The sequence below is a fragment of the Peromyscus eremicus genome, chromosome 5, assembly GCF_949786415.1.
Source record: "Peromyscus eremicus chromosome 5, PerEre_H2_v1, whole genome shotgun sequence".
NCBI lineage: Eukaryota > Metazoa > Chordata > Mammalia > Rodentia > Cricetidae > Peromyscus > Peromyscus eremicus.
In genome coordinates, this window is record NC_081420.1 from 62,224,561 (window position 1) to 62,249,639 (window position 25,079).

Consider the following 25,079-nt stretch of genomic DNA (forward strand, 5'->3'; position numbering starts at 1 on the left):
AAAAAACAGGTGATGCTCACCTCAAAAAAAAAAAAAAAAATCATCCACAAAGAAGCAAAAGCCGGGCATTGTGAGACATCGGAATAAAGGGCATGTGTTCCCAGGAGCTGCTGGCCTGAGCAGCCCCCAGGGTCACCTTGTGGGGCGTGTCTGTAGGCGAGAGGCAGTGGGGCGGGAGGTAGGGCGGCCGGGCAGGCCGGGAGGTGGGGGGCGTGTCTCATGGCCCTTTTCCCCAGTTGCTTCGGGTCCAGGTCAGATGGGAGGTCAGATGGGATGGCGGTTGTAGAGGTAGGGAGGGTACAGGCCGTCATAGTGCCACTGCCGCCACTGCTCCACCGCCTCCCTGGTCCTCTCTTCCTGCTCTGAGGAGGAAGGACAAAGGTCATTGTTCAGTCTAGAGGACACCCCGCCCAGCTGCAATTGTTGATCAGCCCACAGCACGTGCTGACGGGACATTGAGCTTGCTGACGGGACATTGAGCTAAGTGTTCCTGTGTGCCCAGGAGACTCCCAGGATCAGAGCTGGAAGGGGCCGACGAGCCTGTGTCCACAGGCCAGAGGATAAAGGTCGAGGTCCTAGCCGGTCGACACCCAGGCTGCCTTACCTTTACTACCAATGAGGGAAAGAGCCTTACTCTTTTTTTTTTTTTTTTTTTTGGTTTTTCGAGACAGGGTTTCTCTGTGTAGCTTTGCGCCTTTCCTGTTACTCACTTGGTAGCCCAGGCTACCCTCGAACTCACAGAGATCCGCCTGGCTCTGCCTCCCGAGTGCTGGGATTAAAGGCGTGCGCCACCACTGCCTGGCTAAGAGCCTTACTCTTATGACTAGACACCAAACTAACAAGGAACATCACGGCCACATGGGGACAAGCCACACCTTGAAAAACTCATGTATAAGGGCCACTGAGGTGGTTTGTCTGGGGTGGTGCTTGCTGTTAAGCCTAACAACCTGAGTTCCACGGCTAAAACCCACGTGAAAGGAGAGAACCAACTCCCACAAATAGTTTTCTCACCTTTACATGCGCATGCACACATGCACACAAAGAAATAACAGAACAAAGACAAACATGGGAATTATTGACAGCATAGAGTGGTGGATACTTTCTATAAATTGGGTGTTTTTGATTTTTGTTTTTGTTTTTGTTTTTTGTTTTGTTTTGTTTGCTTTTTTGAGATAAAAATCTTATGCAGCTTAGGCTGACCTAGAATTCTTGATCCTCTGGCATCAACTTCCTGAGTGGTGGAATTACAGATATGTGCCACCATACCTGACATGTTCTATATTTTCTAAGCTTCAAAACTAAAATTTTGTTGTCAAAACTAGCTGGAAAGGGACAGATGATGCAAGTGTCAGAAACCATGGCTACTGAGGATGTCTCATTTCTGTGTGATCCCCTTTCGTATTTGGTACCTGGAATGACCAGGTACATACAGAGCCCAGCCCTGGTGGGGGGTTTTAGCCTTCCAGACATTTTTCAAGTTCAGTGGAGCAATTCCTCTTCCAGTTATGACTTTGACATAGATACTGATTAAACATCTCTTTGTTGATCAGGTGTCCCTTTTAGAAAGCAGCTCACCTGGGAGAGCTCAGATTTACAGTGGCTTAACATAAAACTGCTAACTGAAAGCAGGTTGGCATGGGGCTCAGAAAAAAAGTTGCAGGTGGCATGGGACTGACCTAGGCCCTCTACATATGTGTGACAGTTGTATAGCTTGATCTACTTGTGGAACTCCCAGTAGTGAGAACAGAGCCTGTCCCTAACGCTTTGGCTGGCTTTCAGGAACCTATTCCCCATACTGGGTTGCCTTGCCCAGCCTTAATACAAGGGGAGGAGCTTAGTCCTACCTCAACTTGATATGCCATGCTTTGTTGACACCCATGGGAGGGCTGCCCCTTTCTGAACAGAAACAGGAGGAGTGGATTGGCAGGTGAGAGGGTGGGGGAGAGGGAGGAGAAACCGCAATTGGAATATAAAATAAATGGATAAATTTAATTAATATTTTTAATAATTTTAAAAGGGGTATCTTATTGCCTGCCAATTGTTACGTCTAGTTTATAGCTTTCAATATTTGTTACTTTTCACTATTCAGAGTTCTTAAAAATCACATAAATAGCCAGGCAGTGGTGGCACACACCTTTAATCCCAGCACTTGGGAGGCAGAGGCAGGCAGATCTTTGTGAGTTTGAGGCCAGCCTGGTCTACAGAGCGAGATCTAGGAAAGGTGCAAAGTTACACAGAGAAACCCTGTCTCGAAAAAAAAAAATCACATAAATAAAAGTATTTTACAGGAAAAACAAGTTGCAGGTATATGCAAGGTAACAGTCCAGGCAGCTGGACCACCGTGACAGTCATTGGGGGCAGAAAGGCAGGAGGGGGCAGGGCTGGGAGAGGGTATAATGAGTTCCACTTTTGTCAAAAACTGATTCTGTGGTGAGCTAGGCTGGCTCCCTTTCCCCTTTCTTTATTAAGCTCTGGAGAGACCATTTAGGTCGCTCTCTTTCTCCCTGCTCATGTCTTCATCGTTGTGGACCAGCGGGACGATCCCCCAAGGCCTCCATGAATGTGATGCAGAAGAGCAGCTGCTGCTGGCGGGCAAACCTGACCTCCCTTCCTAGGGCGTCTCCTAGCACATCACCGTGTGTGGCTGTGCGCCTTTTCCAAGCCTCACTCTTTCCAACCGTAAAATGAAAATGGTAAGTCCTGTCTTCAGAGGAATGTTGTGGAAATTATCATACAAATGCTCAAAGCCAACAGCTGCTGTAGTGACAGTCCCCAACACCCTCTGCCCTGCTGGTCCTCTCTGTTCAGGTGGGACTCAAGGACCACAGTCCTAGTATCCTCTCTCATCACCACATCCCATCTCATCACCAAAGAGAAAACAGTAGTGTTATTCCATCCATATGCTAGAAATTTGAAAATGATATGTTTTGCTTGCTTTATTTATTTATTTATTTATTTTGTTTTGTTTTTGATTTTGGAGACCATTTCTCTATGTAGCCCAGGCTGGCTTCAAAGCTGCTTTAATCTACCAAGTAAGTGCTGGGATTCCATACCAGCATCACCAGGCCTGGCAAAGGCCTGAAACATTTAAAATGGCACTGTGTCGAGTGTTATTAGGAACAGTGTGAGTAAAAATTACACTGACGGAAATTTGGATTCCAAGTCCTCGGATTTTAAAAACAAGACGGCTCTCTTCAGCTGCTCGCCAAGATCAACAAATCTCTAACAGAAGCATTTGCTCCTGAGGTGACAATCTGAGTGCCTTACACTGTGTTCCCAAGAAAGTTTGATTTCCTAGGATTTGAGCCCAATGCCTGCCTGCAGGGCTTCGCTAGGTGCCACCTGCAGGGGAGTGAGTGGGCACAGCTTCAGCCCTCGGTCCCTAGCACCATAGTCTTTTCACTCCGCCCTTAGAGGAAGGACCTCCTCAGCCATCAGAGCCCAGAAGCCAGGAGAACAGAAAGCTGACAAAACCTGAGAGAAGGCTTTGTACCCAAACTTGTGCACCGGGAGGTTCCGAGAGACCGTGTGGGAGCGTGTCGGGCTTGAAATTGGAAAAGACGCAAAGAGAAATGTTCATATCCTCATTCTCCCCCGTCTCCCTTTCTCCCATCTCCCAGTCTTCTCTCAAGTGTCCCTATGGATGTTTGCTATGGGTGACACTCGAGACCACTAGCCAGTTGTGGTTCAGACAGAACCTTCCAGAACTCCTGTCCCCACCCACACCTCCTCCACTGAGGCCTGGTGTGAGCATGTCCTGAGGGCAGATAGGAGCCCCACGTGTAGGAAAAGGATGTGCTCATTGCCTCGTCAGAGACTCTGGGCTCTCTGCATCTGTTCTCCTCTATTGACAAGAGCGAAGGCTTAGTAAAAAGGCCACCTCCGACAGATGAGTGAAGGCACAGAAACCCATGGGGGAGCGGGGGAGGGGGGGAACCTTCCAGGATTGCTATTGGGTGATTGAGAAGCCAAGACGGAATAAAGATATTAGAAGTCGGGTACAAGGCAGGGTAAAAAGAACCAGTGCTTTTCTCTGTCGTCTGTTCTCTGGACCAGAGTGTTATGGGCTGGGGAGATCATTTAGTAGATAATGATCTTGCCACCTACAAGTGTGAAGACCAGAGGATCAAAATCCATGTAGAATGCTGAGTGGGCACAGTGGCCCCAGCCTCAGGAGGTGGAGACAGCATCTCCAAAGAGAGCTGGATAATGAGACTAGCCATATTGGCAAGCTCTGGGTTTGATTGAGAGGCCCTGCCTCAGTGAATGGGGTGGAAGAGCGATCGAAGATGATCCCTGACATCAAGCACAGACCTCCACATATGTATGCGTGAGCGCACACACATGAAAATGAAAAAAAGAAAGAAAAAGAGAACACTGCTTGTAGTGAATAGGTAAGTAAGTGGTCTTGATTTTACTGGATAAAGTAGCACCTGGAATTGGTAAATTGATTTCTAAGGAACTCATGATCATGACTTTGATATCCACCCATCAACCCTGTAGGAGCCAAGTCACAGTTTGGGATGCTCATGGGGGACGGGGGGAGTTTTATTTCCATACAGTCAGCCAATAACTCCCTGGTCTCCTCTGTCCCCAAGCCAGTGTGTCCCCAACCCTACATGTCCCTTGTCCTCTTCCACAACTTTTCAAGCCTGCATAGCCATTATTTTTTTTGACTTGTTCTCTTCACATCTACCATGGATAGGTACTGAAAATGGATCCCCTGCCCTTACCTCCCTCCTCCAGTCAACAGCAGGGAAGCATGGGGGCAAGCCTGAGCTGGCTTTCCTCACTATGCTCTCCTCCCCCGAGGATGCTGCAGGAGAGCTCTTACCATCTCTTTGTTCCTCCACGAAGTTCTCAAACTCATTCCTTTGTTCCTCATAATACTCTCTCCGCAGCTCATCATCCCTCAGCTTCTGTATGTTTTCCGCTGTGAAAACAGAGTTACTCTTGAGAAAGGAGCAAGCAGAGCACATGTGTGCGCGGCACCACACTGTACCCATGTGTGAGTGACGGTACCACACTGTACCCGTGTGTGCGCGGCACCACACTGTACCCATGTGTGAGTGACGGCACCACACTGTACCCATGTGTGAGTGACGGCACCACACTGTACCCATGTGTGAGCAGTACCACACTGTACCCGTGTGTGAGTGACGGCACCACACTGTACCCGTGTGTGAGCGGCACCACACTGTACCCGTGTGTGCGCGGCACCACACTGTACCCGTGTGTGAGTGACGGCACCACACTGTACCCGTGTGTGAGTGACGGTACCACACTGTACCCGTGTGTGAGTGACGGCACCACACTGTACCCGTGTGTGCGCGGCACCACACTGTACCCGTGTGTGCGCGGCACCACACTGTACCCGTGTGTGAGTGACGGCACCACACTGTACCCGTGTGTGAGCGGTACCACACTGTACCCGTGTGTGAGCGGTACCACACTGTACCCGTGTGTGCGCGGCACCACACTGTACCCGTGTGTGCGCGGCACCACACTGTACCCGTGTGTGAGTGACGGCACCACACTGTACCCGTGTGTGAGCGGTACCACACTGTACCCGTGTGTGCGCGGCACCACACTGTACCCGTGTGTGAGTGACGGCACCACACTGTACCCGTGTGTGAGTGACGGCACCACATTGTACCCGTGTGTGAGCGGTACCACACTGTACCTGTGTGTGAGCAGTACCACACTGTACCCGTGTGTGAGCGGTACCACACTGTACCCGTGTGTGAGTGACGGCACCACACTGTACCCGTGTGTGAGCGGTACCACACTGTACCCGTGTGTGCGCGGTACCACACTGTACCCGTGTGTGAGCGGTACCACACTGTACCTGTGTGTGAGCGGTACCACACTGTACCCGTGTGTGCGCGGTACCACACTGTACCCGTGTGTGAGCAGTACCACACTGTACCCGAGAAACTAGATCTGCTGATGTGAAGAGGATGATCGAGGACTTTGCCGAAGTGGTTTGTGCCTCACCTGGACTTTAAAACACAAAGGGCCTGAGAGACCATCCTATCCAGTCACTCCATTTTGCAGAGGAGAAGATGGAGGCCCATAAGGGGAAAGTGCTTTGGTTCTGGTCACAAAGTTAGTGGTGTGATCCAAGTACCAGGCCACTTAGAAACTTGAACTCCCATGATGGGAAATGAACTCTCTAATGGTTAATTGGATTGGAAGTTAACTTTGGGGCTGGAGAGATGGCTCATCAGTTAAGAGCACTGGCTGCTCTTCCCAGGAACCTGGGTTTGATTCTCAGCACCCACACGGCAGCTCACGACCACTGGTAACTCCAATGCCAGGGAATCCAGTGCCCTTATTCTGGCCTCCACGGGTACTGGAATACATGCTGTATACATAATACATACATGCTGGCAAAATACCCATACACATCAAGTAAAAATAAAAATTTTCAAAGTTCATCTCACATGGATGAATACCTTCTGTCTCAGCAAGGATGTGGGGTTAGCAGTGAGATTAAAAGGGTAGATAAGAGGGGCTGGCAAGATGCCTCAGTGGGTGAAAGTGCGTGTCACCAAGCCTGATGACATGATCCAATCCCTAGGACCCATATGGTAGGAGAGAACTGACTCCCACTGGTTGTCCTCCGACATCTGCTTGTGCCCTCTAGCAGGTATGTACTTGCTGCATACAAAAGGCATATACACACCCAAAGTAAATGCATAACTGTCACTTAAAAAGTAAAAGCAGCTAAGATGCCATTCTTCCACTTCTTAGGAGGGACAACCCCATTGTGCCATTAAGAAGGTTGTGAAATCACATGTCAGCAAGCTAGGGAGTGTGACTCCATGGTAGAGCACTTGCTGAGAATGTGCAAGTCCTAAGGTTCAATTCCCAACATTGCAAAATAACAGTAATATTCAAACAAGTTTTCACCAAGCATGATGGCTTCTATAATAAAAGTCTGAGAGCTGTGATGCTCTGGAAGATGATATTTAAAGTTCTTTTTTTTTTTTCCAGAGCTGAGGACCGAACTCAGGGCCTTGCTCTTGCTAAGCAAGCACTCTACCACTGAGCTAAATCCCCAACCTCTTAAAGCTCTTTAAAGGTTCTTACAATGTGTCCTTCAACTAGAAAGCACACTGAAGGCCTAAGGGTCATGGGCACTTCAGGAAGAGTGGGCCCCTCAGATCGCCTCACATTCTCAAGGCTCCCCTCACATCACAGACTGGACTATAGAGCTTGTTGCCCTCTGACACTGATATGCAAGAGGAGAAAGAGAAGCATAAAAGCTAAGGCAAGGACAGTGCTCATCAGCACTCCACGGTACAGTGTTGGACTTGCCTAGCATGCACAAGGCCTTGAAGTCAATACCTAGTACTGGGGGGAGAAGGGAGGAGAAGAGAAGAGGGGGCAGGAAGACGGCTCAGCAACAGGGTACTTACCACCAAGCCTGACAACCTGAATGTGAACCCCAGAATCTACATGGTGGAAGGAGAGAATCAGTGTCCACAAACTGTCCTCTGACCTCTGCACACACACTGTGGTGTGCACATGGACACATACACACAACCCAGGGTGAATCAACGAATGGGTTTTTTGTTTGTTGTGTTTTGTTGAGGGAGGAAAGAAGGAAAAAGAAATATGGGAGTAGAGGGGAAAAAAGGAGGAAAACCTCAAACTCCTCCTGGAAGCAAGAAGCTTATACTGATAAGTAAACATGTGACTACTAATTAACTCATTAAATCCAGGCTATCTGTGTATTTGCCGTAGTACAGATTTCTGAGGGAAGCCCTTTGTTTCTTCCTAAAGTTCTGCCTTTATTTACAGTGGCAGAAAACTTTATCCTGACAGAAACTGTCCACAGTCCAGTCTGTCTCCACATCCTACAGATTCCTCAGGAAGTGATTCAGGCTCAGAGAGGTCTGCTGACCTAGTGGAGGCCACACAGCAGCCTGGACACTTACACAGCAGTGTCTCCCTTCTGACTCACTGGCGGCTCTGATGTAGCTCCAGATATCAGAAAGCTGCAGGACATTCTGAGTGACTACCCATTCCTGAAGAAGCAGCTTTGTAAAAGAAGCCATCCAAATATTGGACATCTGATGTAACAATAACAAAGAATGATCTCATTCTCTACCAAAACAGTGTTTTATAGGATGTGCCAACATACACATTGTATACATCTTTTAAAAGTAAGTGGGCATGGTGCCATGCACTTGTAATCCCAGAGCTGGGATGGAAGAGATGTCCAAGGGACTTGCTGGCCAGCCAGACTAGACTATCTGACAAGTTCCAGGCCACTGAGAGACCCTGCCTCAAAAAGAAAAGTGGATGGCAACTTAGAAACAACACCTGAAATTGTCTTCTGGTTTCCACATGCATGTATACACACACACACACACACACACACACACACACACACACGCACACACACACACACACACACACATCCGATTCTTATTCTAAAGCAGTTCCAAGTTCAGGTTATCCCAAGGTGACGCTCCTCTACCTGTCCACAGAGGTTGGCCCCAGTGACTGCTGATGTTCTTCTTTTTTTTAAAAATTTATTTATTTGTATTTTATGTACATTGGTGTTTTCCCTGCATGTATGTCCGTGTGAGAGTGTTGAATCCCCTGGAACAGGAGTTATAGACAGTTGTGAACTGCCATGTGGGTGCTGGGAATTGAACCTGGGCCCTCTGGAAGAACAGCCAGTGCTCCTAACCGCTGAGCCATCTCACCAGCCCCCTGCTGATGTACTTCTGTGAAGTCCTGGGTATTCACTTGGATATGCTGGGCCTCCCCCACTGCCTGCCTGCCTGAGCCTCTGTCCAAGGTGAGAGACCTCAGGATTAATCCTACCCCTCATTATTCCAACTCAGTTTCACAGGACAGAAGATAATTCCCTGTCCATACCTGTTTCCTCCCACAAAGTCTGCTTCTCTGATTGCAGTCAGGCACTGCACCTCCAGCCCAGACTTTCAATGTTACTCGACATTGGCCTACTTCAAATTTGAACATTTGTGTGTGCAGTCTGGCAATTTTCCTACTGTGGTTGGTTAGACTTCTCCAATTTAAAAAAAAAAAAATGATCTGCAAGCATGTCTATCTCTGTTTTTCCCCATCATTTGAAAATAATCCCGCTGTTTTTTACTGAACAAGAAGTCACCTTGCTGACTGTGGTAAGGGACACAAAGAGTTCATTCATCCACACACACAAGGAAAGTTAATCAAGCCATAGACTCAGCCAGGACAGTCTGAGCTCAGAGGCTTGGAAGAATCAGTTCAGGGATAGGAAAGTCCAAGGCCTCCTGGGTCGGAAGGAAGATCAAGAACCAGAGTCTTCAGGTCCTGGAGACTCCAAAATTCACAGAAAATTAAACTGAAGAAAAGCAAAACAAAAAGCTCCCTCCCTTGATACATTGCCCCCTGCCTCTTTCCTGGGTCTATAGGTAACGAGATTGGAGTCAGAGGGAGGAAGTGGCTGCAGCCACTCAGCAACGGAACTGCCACCAAGCCTACACTTCTCAGCACTTAGGTCCCTAGTACTGGTCCCCTGAGTGCCACATTGTTGTCCTGGGTGTACCAAGCCTAAAACTGCTCCTTAAAGCACACCAAAGTGGCCTATTCCTTTTAGACCTAGCAGACATTCCCTCTAAGTTTTTTTCACTTTCTGAATACATCTCGGTGCTCTTGATGTGGCAGTTTTTACTGTTCCTTATCTCGATGCCACAGTAATCCAACCTGTGACCCACAACCATTTCTACATTGTTATTTCATTTGTTAGGAACACATGTATGCCACGGTGTGCATGTGGAGGTCAGAGGCCAACTTGTAGGGGTCAATTGTCTCCTTCTACTATGTGGGTTCCAGGGATTGCATTTGGGTCACCTTCGCCCATTGGGCCATCTCACTGGCCCCAATTATGGTACGATTGCTCATTTAGAGCTCTAGTCACCCTAATATCTGAGGGCTTTGGTATTCCATTGTGGGAGGGAGACCATCCGGCTTCCTTACCATTGACTTCATCTTGGGATTTGGGAGACCTCTTGCCACGCCTCTTGAGGAAATTCGAGGCATCAGATTCTTGCATGAAAATCTTCTCTTTCACACCTGAAACCAGAAAAGTGCTCTTTGCAACCAGCATGGGGTGGGGAAGCAGGGTCCACCTGTCCCATGTGTAGGGATGTCCCCTGCACTCACCTTCTGGTGCCTCTTCTCCGGCTGCTGGTCTGCTCCCCACGGAAGCACTGGTCCCCTCTTGTAGCACTGTGGGATAGGGTACAGGGACAGGCTGCAGCACCAGAACCCCCAGTGGGGCTTCAATAATTCTGGGTGCAGTAGCTTGTTAGACTACATGTGGGGCCCTCTGCCCCTCAACATACCAGTCACATAGCCAATCTTTATGAGAGTCTACCATATGAGCTGATTTGTTTCCTATTTGTTATCTTTGCTATTTTTCTCTGTGTTATATTATCTTGTACACACACACACACACACACACACACACACACACACACACGCCAAGAATAGCTACCTTAACAAACACACTCCTTCCTACCTATGGCACCTGAGCAAGCTGACCTATATAAAGAAGGTCTTACTGTGTAGCTAATGCAGCCCACCCTTTCCGCCCTCCCATACTCACTACACAGGAGCACCATGGCCAAGAGCGATGATAGGAGGATGACTTGTCTCCAGGACATCTTTGTCATACACCTCCAGAGACCCCGGGGCAGAGGATAAGATGAGGTGTCTTGGAGCCCCTGCTACTGCTGAAGCTGCTGCCCCGTGAGTCCTCACTTCTGAGTCAGGCAGACAGGCAAAAGAGAGAGCAACAGGAGGCAGGAAGCTGGGGTGCCACTGGAGGAGAGAGGGAGGGGTCCTGGCTGTGCTTTCCATTGGCTGCTCCTGGCCAGAGTACTGGAGATGTTTTTGGCACCTGGCAAAACCTCCACAGAAGCAGAGCTTGTAGTTGGTGGGGGCCCTGGCAGGGACAGATTGGAAGTGTCCTTTCCAACACCCAGGCCCAAGGAGGTGTTTTGAAGAATCCTCAGCCCGAGTCAGGGTGGGGGAGGCCAATGGCATGTTAGAATGAGTTCTTTGCATTTGCTTGAGGGAGGGTAGGATCCCGGAAACCATGGCTGTAACTTGTGGGGGCCAGAGGAAGAGGGAATTATTGAGAGATCATTTGCATTCAAATGTCAGACAAGGATGGCCCCTAATATCTGGACTATACCCTAATATCTGGTGATGTTCCCTGAGACATGTGGGCCGTTCTGATGATGCCTACAGGCCTTCCTCTCTTGCTCCATTGTTCCCTGGGGTGATTATTGTCAAGCAAAACATGGATCCCTTGGCCTAGGGATACAGTTCAGTGATAGGGAGTTTTCCTGGCATGTGTAAGGTCCTAAGCTCAATCCCCAGGACTGCAAATTTAATGAATTAGTTATAAACAGTTTTAAAACGTGGAACTCTAGCTTTACCAAGGTTGCAGAAGACAACAATAGCAAAATAGTTATACTTCTTTGTAACTGGGCTGGGGAGATGGCTCAGCATTTAAGAGTACCTGCTGCACTTGCAGAGGGCTAGAGGTGGGCACAGTCTTCTGATCTCCAGGTGATCGACTATACTAGCACGTAGTCCCAGGACAGGAATGGGCCACGGGGCAGAGCTACTTGGACAGGAATCCTAGTGAAACAGTAGATGTGGGAAACACCTGTGGCCACCTTGACATCCCCTAGCTACCCATGCCCATGGAAAGACCATCCCGTTCAACTGCAGGCATCTGCTGAGCACTGACTTTCTCCCAAGCCCCTTGCTAGTCACCAACCAGTCACTTTGGGGTAAACTTTACCGCTTCCCCAAAGTCATTTATTCCCACTCTGGGGCTTTGTATAGCCATTGTCTACACCAAAGGACTTAGAGAGTAACCTCCCCCCCCCATGCTGCTCTCTTAGACCAGGCTAGGAGAAAATGGCCAGAGATTGGAGCCTCTGAGCAGAGTACGAGAGCCCTCGAGTGAGAATTAAGTGTGAATCTCACATTTCTATGCTGTTGGCCTTAGATTTGTACCAGCTATGCTGAGATGGTCCATGGAATGGTCCCTAGCCACTTCTCACGATCTCCCAGTTCCCTCAGAACTTTCTATCCCAAACCATTGGCACACAGCTTGTCATAGTCTTCAGTTTTCCTTCTATGTCAGGGCTGCCCGCCAGGCTGGGCACACGGCCGAACTGGCCGACTCATGATGTTTCACCCTGTAGTATAACAATCCGTGTCACCTCAAGAAAGCGTCACCACTCTAGCGACTGGAAGGGGAGCAAATGAGAAAAGTTCAGGATCTGAAAGCAGAGGACCTAGTTTGACACGTGTGTAAATTCCTGACGGCATCACCACCAGTGTACGAAAAAGACAGCCACATGCCTGCATTCATAGTGACGCTCTGAGTGTGTCACAAGTTATGAAATCAGCCTCGTTGCCTGTCAACAGATATTGAACAGATAAAGAACATGGCTTGGGGAGATGGTTCAGCTCGTAAAATGTCTGCCATGCCAGCACAAGGCCCTGGGTCTGGCTCCCCAGAGCCTGTGTAAAAAGGCAGGGGAAGGAATGCTTGAGGCGTGCAGAGACAGGCAGGTCACAGAAGCTCATGGACCATCCAGCCCGGCAGAGCCAATGAGCTCAGGGAGACAGTCTCAAAAAACAATAAAGGTGGATGTGGTGATATATTGTATACTCCAATAAAACTTCCCTGGGGATCAGAGGACAGAGCCAGCCACTAAATGAGACATAGAAGTCAGGCAGTGGTGGCACACACCTTTAATCCTATTACTAGGGAGGCAGAGATCCATCTGGATCTCTGTAAGTTCAAGGCCACACTGGGCTACATGAGAGAAACAGAACCAGGCAGTGGTGACACACGCCTTTAATCCCAGGAAGTAATATGGCAGGACACAGAAAGGTATATAAGGCATGAGGAAAGAGGAACTCACTCTCTTTCGGCTGAGGATTTCGTAGAGGTAAGAACTAGTGGCTGACTGCTCTGCTTCTCTGATCTTTCAGCTTTCACCCTGATATCTGGCTCTGGGTTTTTTATTATAAGACCTTTAAAGTAATCAAGGAAAGATACCTGGTGTCAACCTCCTGCCTCTGCACATGTATGTGTATACACTAACGAGTACACTTACCACACACACAGAGGGAGAGAGAGGGAGGGGGGAGGGAAGGGAAGGAGACTGGGAAGAAGGGAGATACACCCAATGGGGGTTTATTTAGCTATAAGGAAAAATGAAATTACATCATCTGCAGGAAAATGGATGGAACTGGAGATGACCACGTTACATAAAACCAGACTCAGGCTAGGAGTGGTGGAGCACACCTTTAATCCCGGCACTGGGGAGTCAGGCAGGCAGATCTCTGTGAGTCTGAGGTTCATAGGTGGAACACAGATTGTATATACAATGTTATATAACGTGTATTTCATGTAACACAGCTTATATTGGAGGTAAGGAGGAACTACTGGGAGGTAGGAGGGGACAAGAGAAGGAAAGCAGGGGTGAATATGATCCAAGAATATACATATGTGAAAAGTTCACATGACATTATTGTGCAGAAATAATGTACAACAATAATAACAGTAATGGTAATAGTAATTGATAAAGGCTTGGTTTGGATCCCATAAGTACCATGTACTAGATTTGGCCAGTGACATGATGTTTGCATTTTCTCTTTTTTATATTTTCTCCATTTCCATGAACGATCCCACCATCCATCCATCCATCCATCCATCCATCCATCCATCCATCCAGTTATCCAAATCAGAAACTCAGAAGCCACCTAAAGGCACACCTCAACCCCTCCTGCCCTTAGCCTGTTAGTCACCACGTCCTAGTGTTTGTTCTTCTGAAGTCTATCCAAACTTCTCTCCCTGCCATCCCTGCTGCTCCTGATCTCCTTGGATATCATCTGCCATGGATGACTGCAGCAGCCTCCTCCACATCTCATCACTTCAGTCTAATCCCTTCAACCCACACACCCTGGGGAGGGTGACCTTGAGTTGCCCTCTGGTCACTTGTCAGTGATTCATTATCATACGATGTCAATGTACGTGACCGATGCTCAGAGCCTGCCAGGCCCCATTGCAAGGACCTCAGTGCTAATTCTCCTGTCAATCTGTTATCACAGAGGAAGGAGGGCACTGGAGAATAAGGAGTTAAGTGACTTGCTCAGGCCATAAAGCTCAGTAAAGCCAGAGATGGAACTGAGCCCAAGCAGCCTGGCTCTGAGGTTTGTGTGCCTAGTTGTTGTCAGCCTCTCCTCTTTGTGTGTGTGTGTGTGTGTGTGTGTGTGTGTGTGTGTGTGTGTGTGTGTGTGTGTGTTCTGATAGGGCTGCATGTATCTGTTAGAACCATGAGGTCTTTCTGAAGGAAGATGTACACCCCATTCATCCCTAACATAATAACTAGCTGAAACTACTTGCTTCATAAATGTTTATTGAGTCAATCAAGGAAAACGTTCTTGCATGAGAATATGAAAAATAAAACATCCAGTTGGGTGTGGTGGTGCATGCATTTAATCCCAGCACTCAGGAGGCAGAGGCAGGCAGATCTCTGTGAGTTGGAGGCCAGCCTGGTCTACAAAGTGAGTTCATAACAGCCATAGCTGTTGAACAGAGAAACCTTGTCTTGAAAAACAAAGAAAAAAGAAAAGAAAATATCCATGAGCTCGTTTCTAACATGTGTGCTCTGTTCTCAAGAGCTGTGGAAACCTTGACATTCAAGCTTCAAGCTTCACTTTCTCAGCCTTCGCGTCCCTTTGAGTCCCTCATACCTTACCCGGCTCTTGGACTCCACATGGGAGGATTTGGTGTGGATGTGCACGTGTCTGTGTGAGTGCATGCACAGGTATGTGTGGTGCCTGCGGAGTTCAGAATAGGCCATCAGATTCCTAAGAGCTGGAGTTACAGACATTTAGAGTTTCTGTTTGTTTTTTAGTTTTATTGAAACAATGTTTCACTATGTAGCCTTGGCTGACCCGGAACTCGTTATGTAGACCAACCTGGCCTCAAACTCGTACTCCTTAGTGCTGGAATTAAAGGTGTGAGCCACTACGCCTGTAGGTGACAGGCATTTGTGAGCTGCCCAATGTTGGTGCTGGGATCTGAACTCCAGTCTTCATGGTTGAACAGCAAGTGTTCTTAACCACTGAGCCATCTCTGCAGCCCCCATTGTGACAAGCTTTTTGAGATGGAATTTGTGGGCCATATAATTCACCCATTTAAAGTGCACAGCACAACAGCTTTCAGCCTATTCACAAAATGGGGCGACCTTCACCATAATCAACTTCGGTCCTTTAAAAGGAACCCCTATATCATTAGTAACCATTTCCCCATTTTCCTCAACCCCAAAGCAACTTCTCATTCATGCTCTATGACTATGGATTTGCCCAGTTTAGACACTAGACATTTCCACTGAATAGAATCATACAACACATGGTCTTCTGTGCCTGGCTTTTTTCACTTAGCAAAATGTTTTCCAGGTTTACTCATGGTGTGGTATGAATTAGAGTTTCGTCTCTTAGATGACTAATACTGAATAGGGTAGGGTATGTTTGTCCATTAGATCAATATGTTATTTCTACCATTTGCTCACTCTGAGTAGTGCTACAGTGAACTTTTGGGTATGGGTGTTGTGCGGGCATATGCTTTCATTCCTCTTGGGGATGTCTGGATCCCAGGACAACTTTGTTTAATATTTTGAAGGACTCTCATATCTAAAGTTTTCATTTATTCATCTGCCTTATTCATCTGTCTCCTTTGGTGCTTTGAGGTCTCTTTGAGGGGAATTTCCACCTGGCTCATGCCTAACATACCACCTGGCACAGCCTAGTTGCCTCGTAAATGTTTATTGAATCACTCAGTGAAAATACCCTTGCCTAAGAGCATTGAAAGGGAACATTCATGTGTTCATCTCAATGGGCTGTTCACAAGAAGGAACTCATTCAGGGACCTGAGCATTCCACATCCATATGTTCCTGTGGCTAAGGTCCTTCTCAAACAGCAAGAGTGAATTTGGGATGTACTTAGGAAGGACTGCACAAAAAACCATCAAGATGCCCTTAACATTCCTTCAGTTTAGCCAAACTTTAAACAAATCTTTTTCTGCTTTGAGGCCCCCAACTTACCTTTTCATGGAGCACTCACTTTAGAAGATAAATCCTCCCCGACTGAGGGGAGTGAGTCCCAGGCTTCCCTGTGGATAGCAAAAGGGCTCAGGGCCCTTATATGAAAGTGGCATCATACATGCATACAACCAATGCACATTTTCTATGCACTTCATTTTGCTTGGTTTTTGAAACATTGTCTTGCTACATAGATCACACTGACCTTGAACTCACTCAGTAGTCCAGGCTGGCCTTGAACTCATAATCCCATAGTCTTAGCTTCCCAAATGCTGGGATTATGGGCCTGCATCATGATGCCTGGCTCCCATATACTTCAGGTCATCTCTAGATTACTTATAATCTCCAATACAATGTAAATGGCATGTAAGCAATTGTTACACTATAATGATGAGGGAATAGTTGCTCAGTTCACCTGCAATTTGTTATTATTTTATGGGCATGGGTGTTTTGCCTGCAGGTAGGTCTGTACATCCTATGTGTATAGTGCTCACAGAGGCCAGAAAAAGGTATCGGATTCCCTGGAACTGGAGTCACTGACAATTGTGCGCAAATATGCAGAAGCTAGAAATTAAACCAAGGTCCTCTGAAAGAGCAATCTTAACTGGGAGCCATCTCTCCAGCCCCCTACCGTGCATGCACTCTCTCTGTTCTGAGACAGGGTCTCATGTAGTTCTGGCTGGCTTGGAACTCACTATGTAGACCAGGCTTGTCTTGAACTCATAGAGCTCTGCCTGCTTCTGCCTCACACGTGCTGGGATTGATGGAGTGCACCATCACACTCAGTTCACTCACTATATAGCCCTGGCTGTCCTGGAACTCACTCTGTAGACCAGGCTGGCCTCAGACTCACAGAGATCCACCTGCCTCTGCTCCATGAGTGCTGGGATTAAAGGCGTGCACCACGACGCCCAGCCTCATTTTCCTTCATTCTAATGGACTAATTATAACCTCCATTTAAAGAGGTGAAGTAAGGGTTGTATCACAAGAGGAATTTGTGATACTTGGAACCAAGGAGTTTCTAGAATTGAGCCCTGTCTGGGAAGAGATGACCATCTTTCCTCCTTTCTCCAGCTGTAGGAGTTACAGAAAGGAAGCATCTTAATACAAATGTGAACACCTTATTAGACTCAAATTGTAGTAAAGACAAGTTGTATTTTTTGTTTGTTTGTTTGTTTGTTTGTTTGTTTTTTGAGACAGGGTTTCTCTGTGTAGCTTTGCGCCTTTCTTGGATCTCACTCTGTAGACCAGGCCGGCCTCGAACTCACAAAGATCCACCTGCCTCTGCCTCCTGAGTGCTGGGATTAAAGGCATGCACCACCACCGCCCGGCAAGGTTGTAATTTTTTTAATCAATATATTTGAAGCCCTCCTGGAGCTGTCTGTGTTGACACAGGTAGATGTGGAACATGAGAGCTCATGAGATGGGACATTTCTAAATCCTGCCTGGTGCCTTTTTCTGTGAAAGCCATCCATTTCCCTGAGTGCCAGCCCACAGCATCATGGAGCATCTATACAGCACCTTTCCTCACAGAAGGGCCTCCTTTCATTTCTATTATTGTGATAAAATATCCTGACAGAAAGCAATTTAGGGGAGAAAGGTGTATCTTAGTTTATAGCTCCAGTTTATAATCCATTATTTTAGGGAAGTCACAGTGGCAAGAGCCTGAACCAGCTGGTCACCTCAACAGTCAAGTGCATAGAGAAATAAAGACGCACGCTATCGCTCAGCTTGCTCCCTCTACTCTTACACAGTCCCAGGCCCCAAACCTGCTAATGGCGCTGCTTATGTTCAGATGAGGTCTTTCTGCACCAGTTAATGCAATCAAGATAATCACCCACAAAGATGCCCACAGGACGACCTGACCAAGGTAATTACCCACATGCTAGGTGGTGATGGTGCACACCTTTGATCCCAGCACTCAGAAGGCAGAGGCAGGAGAATCTCTGTGAGTTCAGGGACAGCCTGGTCTAGAGTGAGTTCCAGGATAGCCACGACTACACAGAGAAACCCTGTCTCAAAACCCCCCTCCAAACAAACAGGCAGACAAAGATAATCCCCCACAAACATGCCCACAGGATAAGCTGATCCAGACGGTCCCTCACTGAGACTGTCTTCCAGGTGACTCTAGGTCGTGTCAAGTAGACAATCAAACTAACCATCCCAGGACGTCGGCACTATTATGGCTACCCAGTTATTCAGACATCAAGACACTTTGCCTGGCATGCCGACACTGTAGTTCCTGTCGCTCCGGCTACTCATGGGAGGTGAGGGAGGGAGGGAGGGAGGGAGGCTCCTAAATCAGGGCCAGCTGGGCAACTTAACGAGACCGTCTCAAACTAATTTAAAAGGGCTGGGGGACATAGCCCTGCGGTAGAGTATCTATTAGCACGCAGAAGGCCCTGTGATCAAGGTGCGCTACCTTTACCCTCAATCCTTACCAGCTGAGCAAAAGCTACTTGCATGAGCCCTGCCACAGTGCCCTCAACCACAGTTTCTCAGGCCTCACGTCACCATAGTCCAGGACCCGAAGGCTGATGCTTGGCCCAGCCTTCCAGAAAACTGCTTGTGCCCACAGAGAGGCTTGATTCTTGATGGTAAATTTTGTCCTAGGCCCGGGAAGTATTTTTAATTTTCCTCTGAATTCAGAGTTGTCTTATTGCTCCCAAGTCTGTCTCCTGAACTCGACCTATGTGTTTCCTATCTCTTCTTGATTCCCATCCTGAAATTCTACTCCCAGCCCCATCAACATCTCATCTCTTTACAAAGACTCACACGCAAGCAAGTTGAGAGCACCTTTGTCCATGAAAATGGAAAACTGGAATCAAAATAAGGCGCCACGGGGCACGCTGTGCTGTACCCACTTGAGAGCAGAACATGCATTTATTATAAATGTCCCCCCTCTCTCCCTTCCTTCCTCCATCTCTCTATCCCTTCCTCAGACACAGGCCTGCTTTCTGATCTCATGATGGAATTTATGGGGACTAGACAGGATAGGACTCTAGGCAGAGCCCCAGGGGAGCCCATAAATCAGGTCTGTGGGTAAGAAACATCTGCCTAACTGCCTGGCCCCTAGCCTTCCAGGAATCCGTGAATGTGTGGCTTATGCTCTGAGCTTAGTCTGTGCTTCGGCTAGATCTAGCAAGGAGGAAGCCTGGGCCTGGCTGAGCCATGCCAAGGGAAGGAAGAAACACAGAACCCACTCTTCTCCTCCTGGGCATGGCTTTGAAGGCCAGCCTTGTGTAGAGGCTGTTTGGCGAGGTCATAGTGGACCTAGAGAACCAAGGAGACTGGAAAATCATGGCCCTGATTCCTGATGACTTCTGAGTCTTTTCTCCTGTTAGAGGTCAAAGGGCATCTTATTGGAAAGAGTGTGCTCTGTGACTTCCCAGTTGTATCCCAACCACCTTCTGCTGCTCTCTCCCAGCTTCCCCCAGCAAGCCCAGAGCCTGGCCTGCCAGCGGCTGCTTCTCTGCCTTGCCCAGCACTCACTGCCCTTCTCTCCAGTCTTACCCAAGAGATCAAGTGGCAAGAACTTCAGGACTTTTAAAACTTCTCAAATTATGATAATTCATCAGATTCCATGCCTCACGGTGTTCAGACATCTTGAAACCTTGGACAACCGCTTTCTTGCTATACATAAGTGAAAACAGAAATGAAGCCAAGACAAAACAGATTCTGAAATGAAGGTCTTTACATTTTTTTTTATCACATTTACTTAGTATCTGTGTGTGTGTGCGCACACACAGGTGTGTGGACGGGCAAGTGTGTGCCATAACTCAGGTATGGGAAGGTCAGAAGACAATTTTGGGGAATCCATTCTCTGATTCTACAATATGGATTGGCATGCACAGTTTTGTTTTGAGTTTAAATTATTACAAATCCTTTTAGCCATGTCGTAGGTATTAACATTTTAAGTAAAATGGCTATGGTGTGAAACTAGTGGACTCCCAATACAGTGGTGAGTTTAAAGCCACTACTAGCCATTTTTTAACATACAAGAACAGGATATTTTTCAGCAGTTCGAAATCAGAACATCGTTCCCTCTCGGTCCTTGAATCCTTACTGCGAGACTACCGCCTGAAGCCGCAAGAGCCAGGGCCCGAGGGTCCTTCTGTTCAGTCCTCACACACACGTACAGCAGATATTCCTCGAGGGTTTTACTTCCCTGATGAATAGGGCTCAGCACTCTCCGCTCTTCCAGAAGACACGGGTTCGGTTCCCATCGCCTACGTGGCAGCTCCAGTTCTAGAGGATCCCATGCCCACTTCTGGTCTCCGTGGGCACTGCACACACATAGACCATGTCAACACATGCACATAAAATGCTGGATAAATAATAAAAAATAATAAATAAATAAGTCTTTGTTTAAAGATTCAGAAATTTAAAGGGACTATGTTATCTCTTTTTTTTCTACTTATAATTATGGCAAAATACTGGGCTGGAGAGATGGCTCAGAGGTTAAGAGCACTGCTTGCTCTTCCAAAGGTCCTGAGTTCAATTCCCAGCAACCGCATGGTGGCTCACAACCATCTGTAATGAAATCTGGTGCCCTCTTTCTGGCCTGCAGGGATATGTGCAGACAGGACAGCGTATATATAATAAATAAATAAATCTTAAAGAAATTATGGCAAAATACACATAACATAAAATTTTCCAGGATAGATTAGAGATGCAGTAAAAAGTAAAAGCAACCTGGCTTTTCTACCACCACTGGGCATCCCTTTTCCCCACAGGGTCTCATTGTGTAGCCCTGACTGCCTAAACTTACGATGCAGACCAAGTTGTCTCCAACTCACAGAGGCCTACCTGCCTGCCCCTGCCCCGCCCCGCCCTGCCCCGCCCCGCCCCGCCCCGCCCCGCCCCGCCCCGCCCCTGCCTCCCTTGTGCTGGGATTAAAGGCATGTGCCATCACACCCAGCTGAACAGAATCTATTTCCTTGGCATGACATGCCAGGATTTTTGTTAGCTCTCTCTTTGTGCTCTCCAACCTCATGGCTTCCCTGTTGTCTGCTCTCTGGCACATCATACTCTGGCCATGCCCATGAAGTCCCCCTCTCCATATGCCTTGGTGAGCAACCTTCTCGAGAGAAATCTTGAACAGTGTTGATGGTTTTTCCAAAGCCCTTTCTTTGCAATGTCTCTTTCCTCACTTACGTCTTCCTTTCTTAGAGCCCCCTTCTTCTTTCTCTTTGTTCACACTTCTTTGTCTTCTCCTCACTTACACAGCCCGTCTCTCTCTGTGCACAAGATTTTATGGGGTTGCCCCAACCCCTTCTCCAAAAGACTCCACTCTCTGAGAACAAGCCAGGCCTTATTCAGGTCTGTTTCTCCCAGGGGTCCCAACAGTGTGGAGATTAATGTGGAGATGTTGGATAGAAGCTGGAGAAGAAGGTACAGAGGTGGGGTGGGGGGTTGGCCAGACCAAGCCGAGGGAACCAGGCTGGTAGCTGGTGTGTGATGTATGCACACACAAACGAGGAAATGCATGAATGGGCGACTGTGAACAGCTCAAGTGTTAACTAGGTGAGTGAGTGAGAGCTTGTATAAGGCAAGTCTCCTGTGAGAGTAAGTATGAAAGGGAGCTTGTTCAGGGGACTGGGTACATCTTTGAGATGGTTGGCACAAGTCTCCGAGACTGGTCAGAGGCACGCCAGGAATGTACAAAAATGTTTCTGGTCCCTCAACATTTGCACAGTCTGAGACCATTTCCTCAGGCTGGCTGTGCCCTTTATGAAACCCTCGTTTCAAATCCTTTCGTTATTTTTCTTCCCACTCAGAGAGCTGAGCTTTCCACATCCCTTTCAAGGAATAAGAATTTAACAAGATAAACAGTCCCAATAACAAGCAGGTCACCACACTATGTATGTGGCCCAGGTGTTCTTGAAAAATAAATTATGACTTATCTGTTTTGCAGTTTTAAAAAATATTTTATTAGCATATATTAATTATACACAGTAATATATTTATTTTAATATGCTATTTTCATACATTTATCCTACACATTTCTTTCATTTTTTTTTTCAAGGCAGGGTTTCTCTGGCTCTGGCCATACTGGAACTCACTCTGTAGACCAGGCTGGCCTCAAACTCAGCGATCAATCAATCAATCAATCGATCAATCGGGCCTGCCTCTGTCTCTCCTGAGTGCTAGCATCAAAGGAATGCACCACCACCACCTGGTTCCTAATGCATTTGAATTGCATTTACTCCTGTTAACCCTCTCTGGTCCCACTGAAAATTTGGTTTTGTACTCATTTTTGGAATTACCTGAGGCACTGAAAGACCCTTGGGTACTTAAGGGTGTATAGCTTTGAACATTACAACAATACTGATTCCCCTCCCAATGGTTCAAGCCAAGTTTTAAATGGAGTTGTTACTGGTGTGGGCGGCTTTATACATTTTCACTGAGAAGGTCAGGTGTGAATAGTCAGGGTCCTGTGCACCTCAGGCTGGCCTCTAACTTACTGTGTAGTTGAGGATGGCCTTGAATTTCTGTTCCTCTTGTCTCTGACTCCCAAGTGCTCAGATTACTGGTGTGTGCAACCACATTCGGTTTTATGCAGTGCTGGGATCAAACCCAGGACTTTATGCATGCTAGGTAAATGTTCTACCTACTGAGCTACATTGCTAGTCCCCGCTTTGGACTTTTTTTATTTTTAAAATTTTATTTATTTATTTATTTATTTATTTATTTATTTATTTATTTATTTTATGTATGAGTGCTATTCATGTATGCCTGTATGCCAGAAGAGGGCATCAGATCCTATTATAGATGGTTGTGAGCCACCACATGGTTGCTGGGAATTGAACTCAGAACCTCTGGAAGAGCAGCCAGTGCTCTTAACTCCTGAGCCATCTCTCCAGCCCCCTTGTTTATTTTAATTTAATTTTAGAAATAGGGTCTTGTCATGTGGCATAGTCTAGTCTTGAGCCTGGTGCTCCTCTGGTTTCTACCTCCCAAATGCTGGCATTACAGATGTACACTATCATACTTGGCATGACCTCCATTTTAAAGATATTTACCAAAAGATCTCTGAATGGGTTGCTCAACAGAGGATAAAAATGGAAAATAAAAATATCCAACATTCTTACCTTATGTTTAATGCCCAAATCACCTCATGAAACCCTATCTTAGTTCTAGTTTCTATGCTGTGAAGAGACACCATGACCACGGCAACTCTTATAAAGGAAAACATTTAACTGGGGCTGGCTTACAGTTCAGAGGTTTAGTCCATTATCGTCATGGTAGGAAGCATGGTGGCACACAGGTAGACATGGTGCTGGAGCTGAGAGTTTTTACATCTTGATCCAAAAGCAACAGGAAGTGAACTGAGATACTGGGTGTGGTTTGAGCATACATGAGACCTCAAAGCCTGCTTCCATAGCGACACACTTTCTCCAACAAAGCCATATCTCCTAACAGTGCCACTCCCTTTGGGAGCCATTTTCTTTCAAACCACCACATTCCACTCTCTGGCCCCCATAAGCTTTTGATATCATAATGCAAAATGTATTCAGTTCAACTACAAAAGTCTCCATAGTCTATCACAATCTCCAACTTATTTAAGTCTAAAGTTCAAAGTCTCTTCTAAGATTCATGAAATCTCTTAACTGTAATCACCTATAAAATCAAAATAAAAACCAGATCACATACTTTCAACATACAATGGCATAGAATATACATTACCATCCCAAAATGTAGGGAAGGGAGCATAGTAAGGAAATATTGGACCAAAGCAAGTCTGAAAACAAGCTGGGCAAACTCTGCATCTCCATGTCTGATGTCAAAACACTTCAGATCTCCAACTCTGTTCAGCTTTGTTGACTACAGCACACTTCTTTCTCTTAGGCTGGTTCTACCCCGTCTTAGGAGCTCTCTTCAGCAGGTATCCCACAGCTCTGGCATCTCTAACATCTTGGGGTCTCCAAGGCAATCCAGGCTTCAACTTCATAACCTCACACAATGGCCTCGCTAGGCCTCCATTCGGGGACACCCATGACACATACCTGGCCTCAGCGGCTTTCCTTAGTTGCTCCTTGACTCTAAAGCCAGAACCATACGGCCGAAGGTACCAAGTTCTACTGCTTGCTGGGGCTGGAATATGGTTCCCTCGTTCAATTACATCTTCACCAGCTTTCTGTTTTGATGGTTACCTTTATTGCCTAAGCTTGGCTGTTCTGGAACTTGCTCTGTAGACCAGGCTGGCTTCAAACTCAGAGATCTGCTATCCTCTCCCTCCAAGAGTGCTGGGATTAAAAGTGTGAACCACCACACCCAGCTCTAAGCTTTTCTTTAATTCCTTTTCACAAGTTGGAAATTTATTTGAGTGGGGTCTTGCCCTGAGGTCACCACTCCCTTTATTCCATTTCTTAATCCTTTCATCTCCTCGAACACAGGATTTAGCTCCATTCCACTTCCTGATGCTGGGCAGTAGTGGCATACACCTTTAATCCCAAGCTCCACAACTGTGACAGAGGACCTAGGTCAGTCCCATGTAGGTTCCCTATTTGTCAGTTCAGTCTCTGTGAGCTCCTTTGAGCCCAGGTGAGTTTCTGTGGATTTTCTTGTGGTGTCCTTGACCCCTCTGGCTCCTACAATTAAACTTCCCTCCAGCCCCTTTTCGTTAATTTTTTTTTTTTTAATTTTGAGTCAGGATCTTGCTTTGTAGCTTAGGCTGGCCTTGAACTCACCATTCTTCTTTGTCTTCCTGTTGAATAGCTTATACTATAGCCGGGTACTACCATACCAAGCCTGTGTTTCTAAAAGCATGTGGTAAGGGACCTTTAAGATGGCTCAGTGGGTCAAGGTTCCTGCTGCCAAGCCTGAGGACCTGAGTTCAATCCCTAGAACCCACATGATGGAGAGAACAGATTCCTGCAAGTCAATCTCTAACCTCCACATATATACCATCA

At 47.0% G+C, this 25,079-nt stretch overlaps 1 protein-coding gene across 5 annotated transcripts; it reads right to left on the reverse strand.

Annotated features, from left to right (window-relative positions):
• On the reverse strand, positions 1-10,688 carry Ucma (upper zone of growth plate and cartilage matrix associated). Of its 5 annotated transcripts, XM_059262433.1 has the most exons (5): positions 10,631-10,688; positions 10,186-10,251; positions 10,000-10,095; positions 4,835-4,933; positions 1-362 (listed from the first exon to the last, which is right to left on the reverse strand). In XM_059262433.1, the coding sequence occupies exons 1-5, from the start codon at positions 10,686-10,688 to the stop codon at positions 265-267; spliced, it is 417 nt and encodes a 138-aa protein (XP_059118416.1). In that variant the 3' UTR covers positions 1-264. The 5 variants fall into 5 exon arrangements, with proteins under 5 accessions (XP_059118416.1, XP_059118417.1, XP_059118418.1 ...); XM_059262434.1 differs by lacking the exon at positions 10,000-10,095; XM_059262435.1 differs by lacking the exon at positions 4,835-4,933.
• Positions 10,689-25,079: the final 14,391 nt, after the last annotated feature.

Excerpts from the sequence above, each read along its gene's own strand:
- Ucma (XM_059262433.1), bottom strand. The coding sequence starts at position 10,688 with ATGTCCTGGAGACAAGTCATCCTCCTATCATCGCTCTTGGCCATGGTG. Across the intron at positions 10,252-10,630 it reads GGCCATGGTGCTCCTGTGTA|TGCTACAAGAGGGGACCAGT; the intron begins GTGAGTATGGGA and ends CCTATCCCACAG. Across the intron at positions 363-4,834 it reads CGTGGAGGAACAAAGAGATG|AGCAGGAAGAGAGGACCAGG; the intron begins GTAAGAGCTCTC and ends CTTCCTCCTCAG.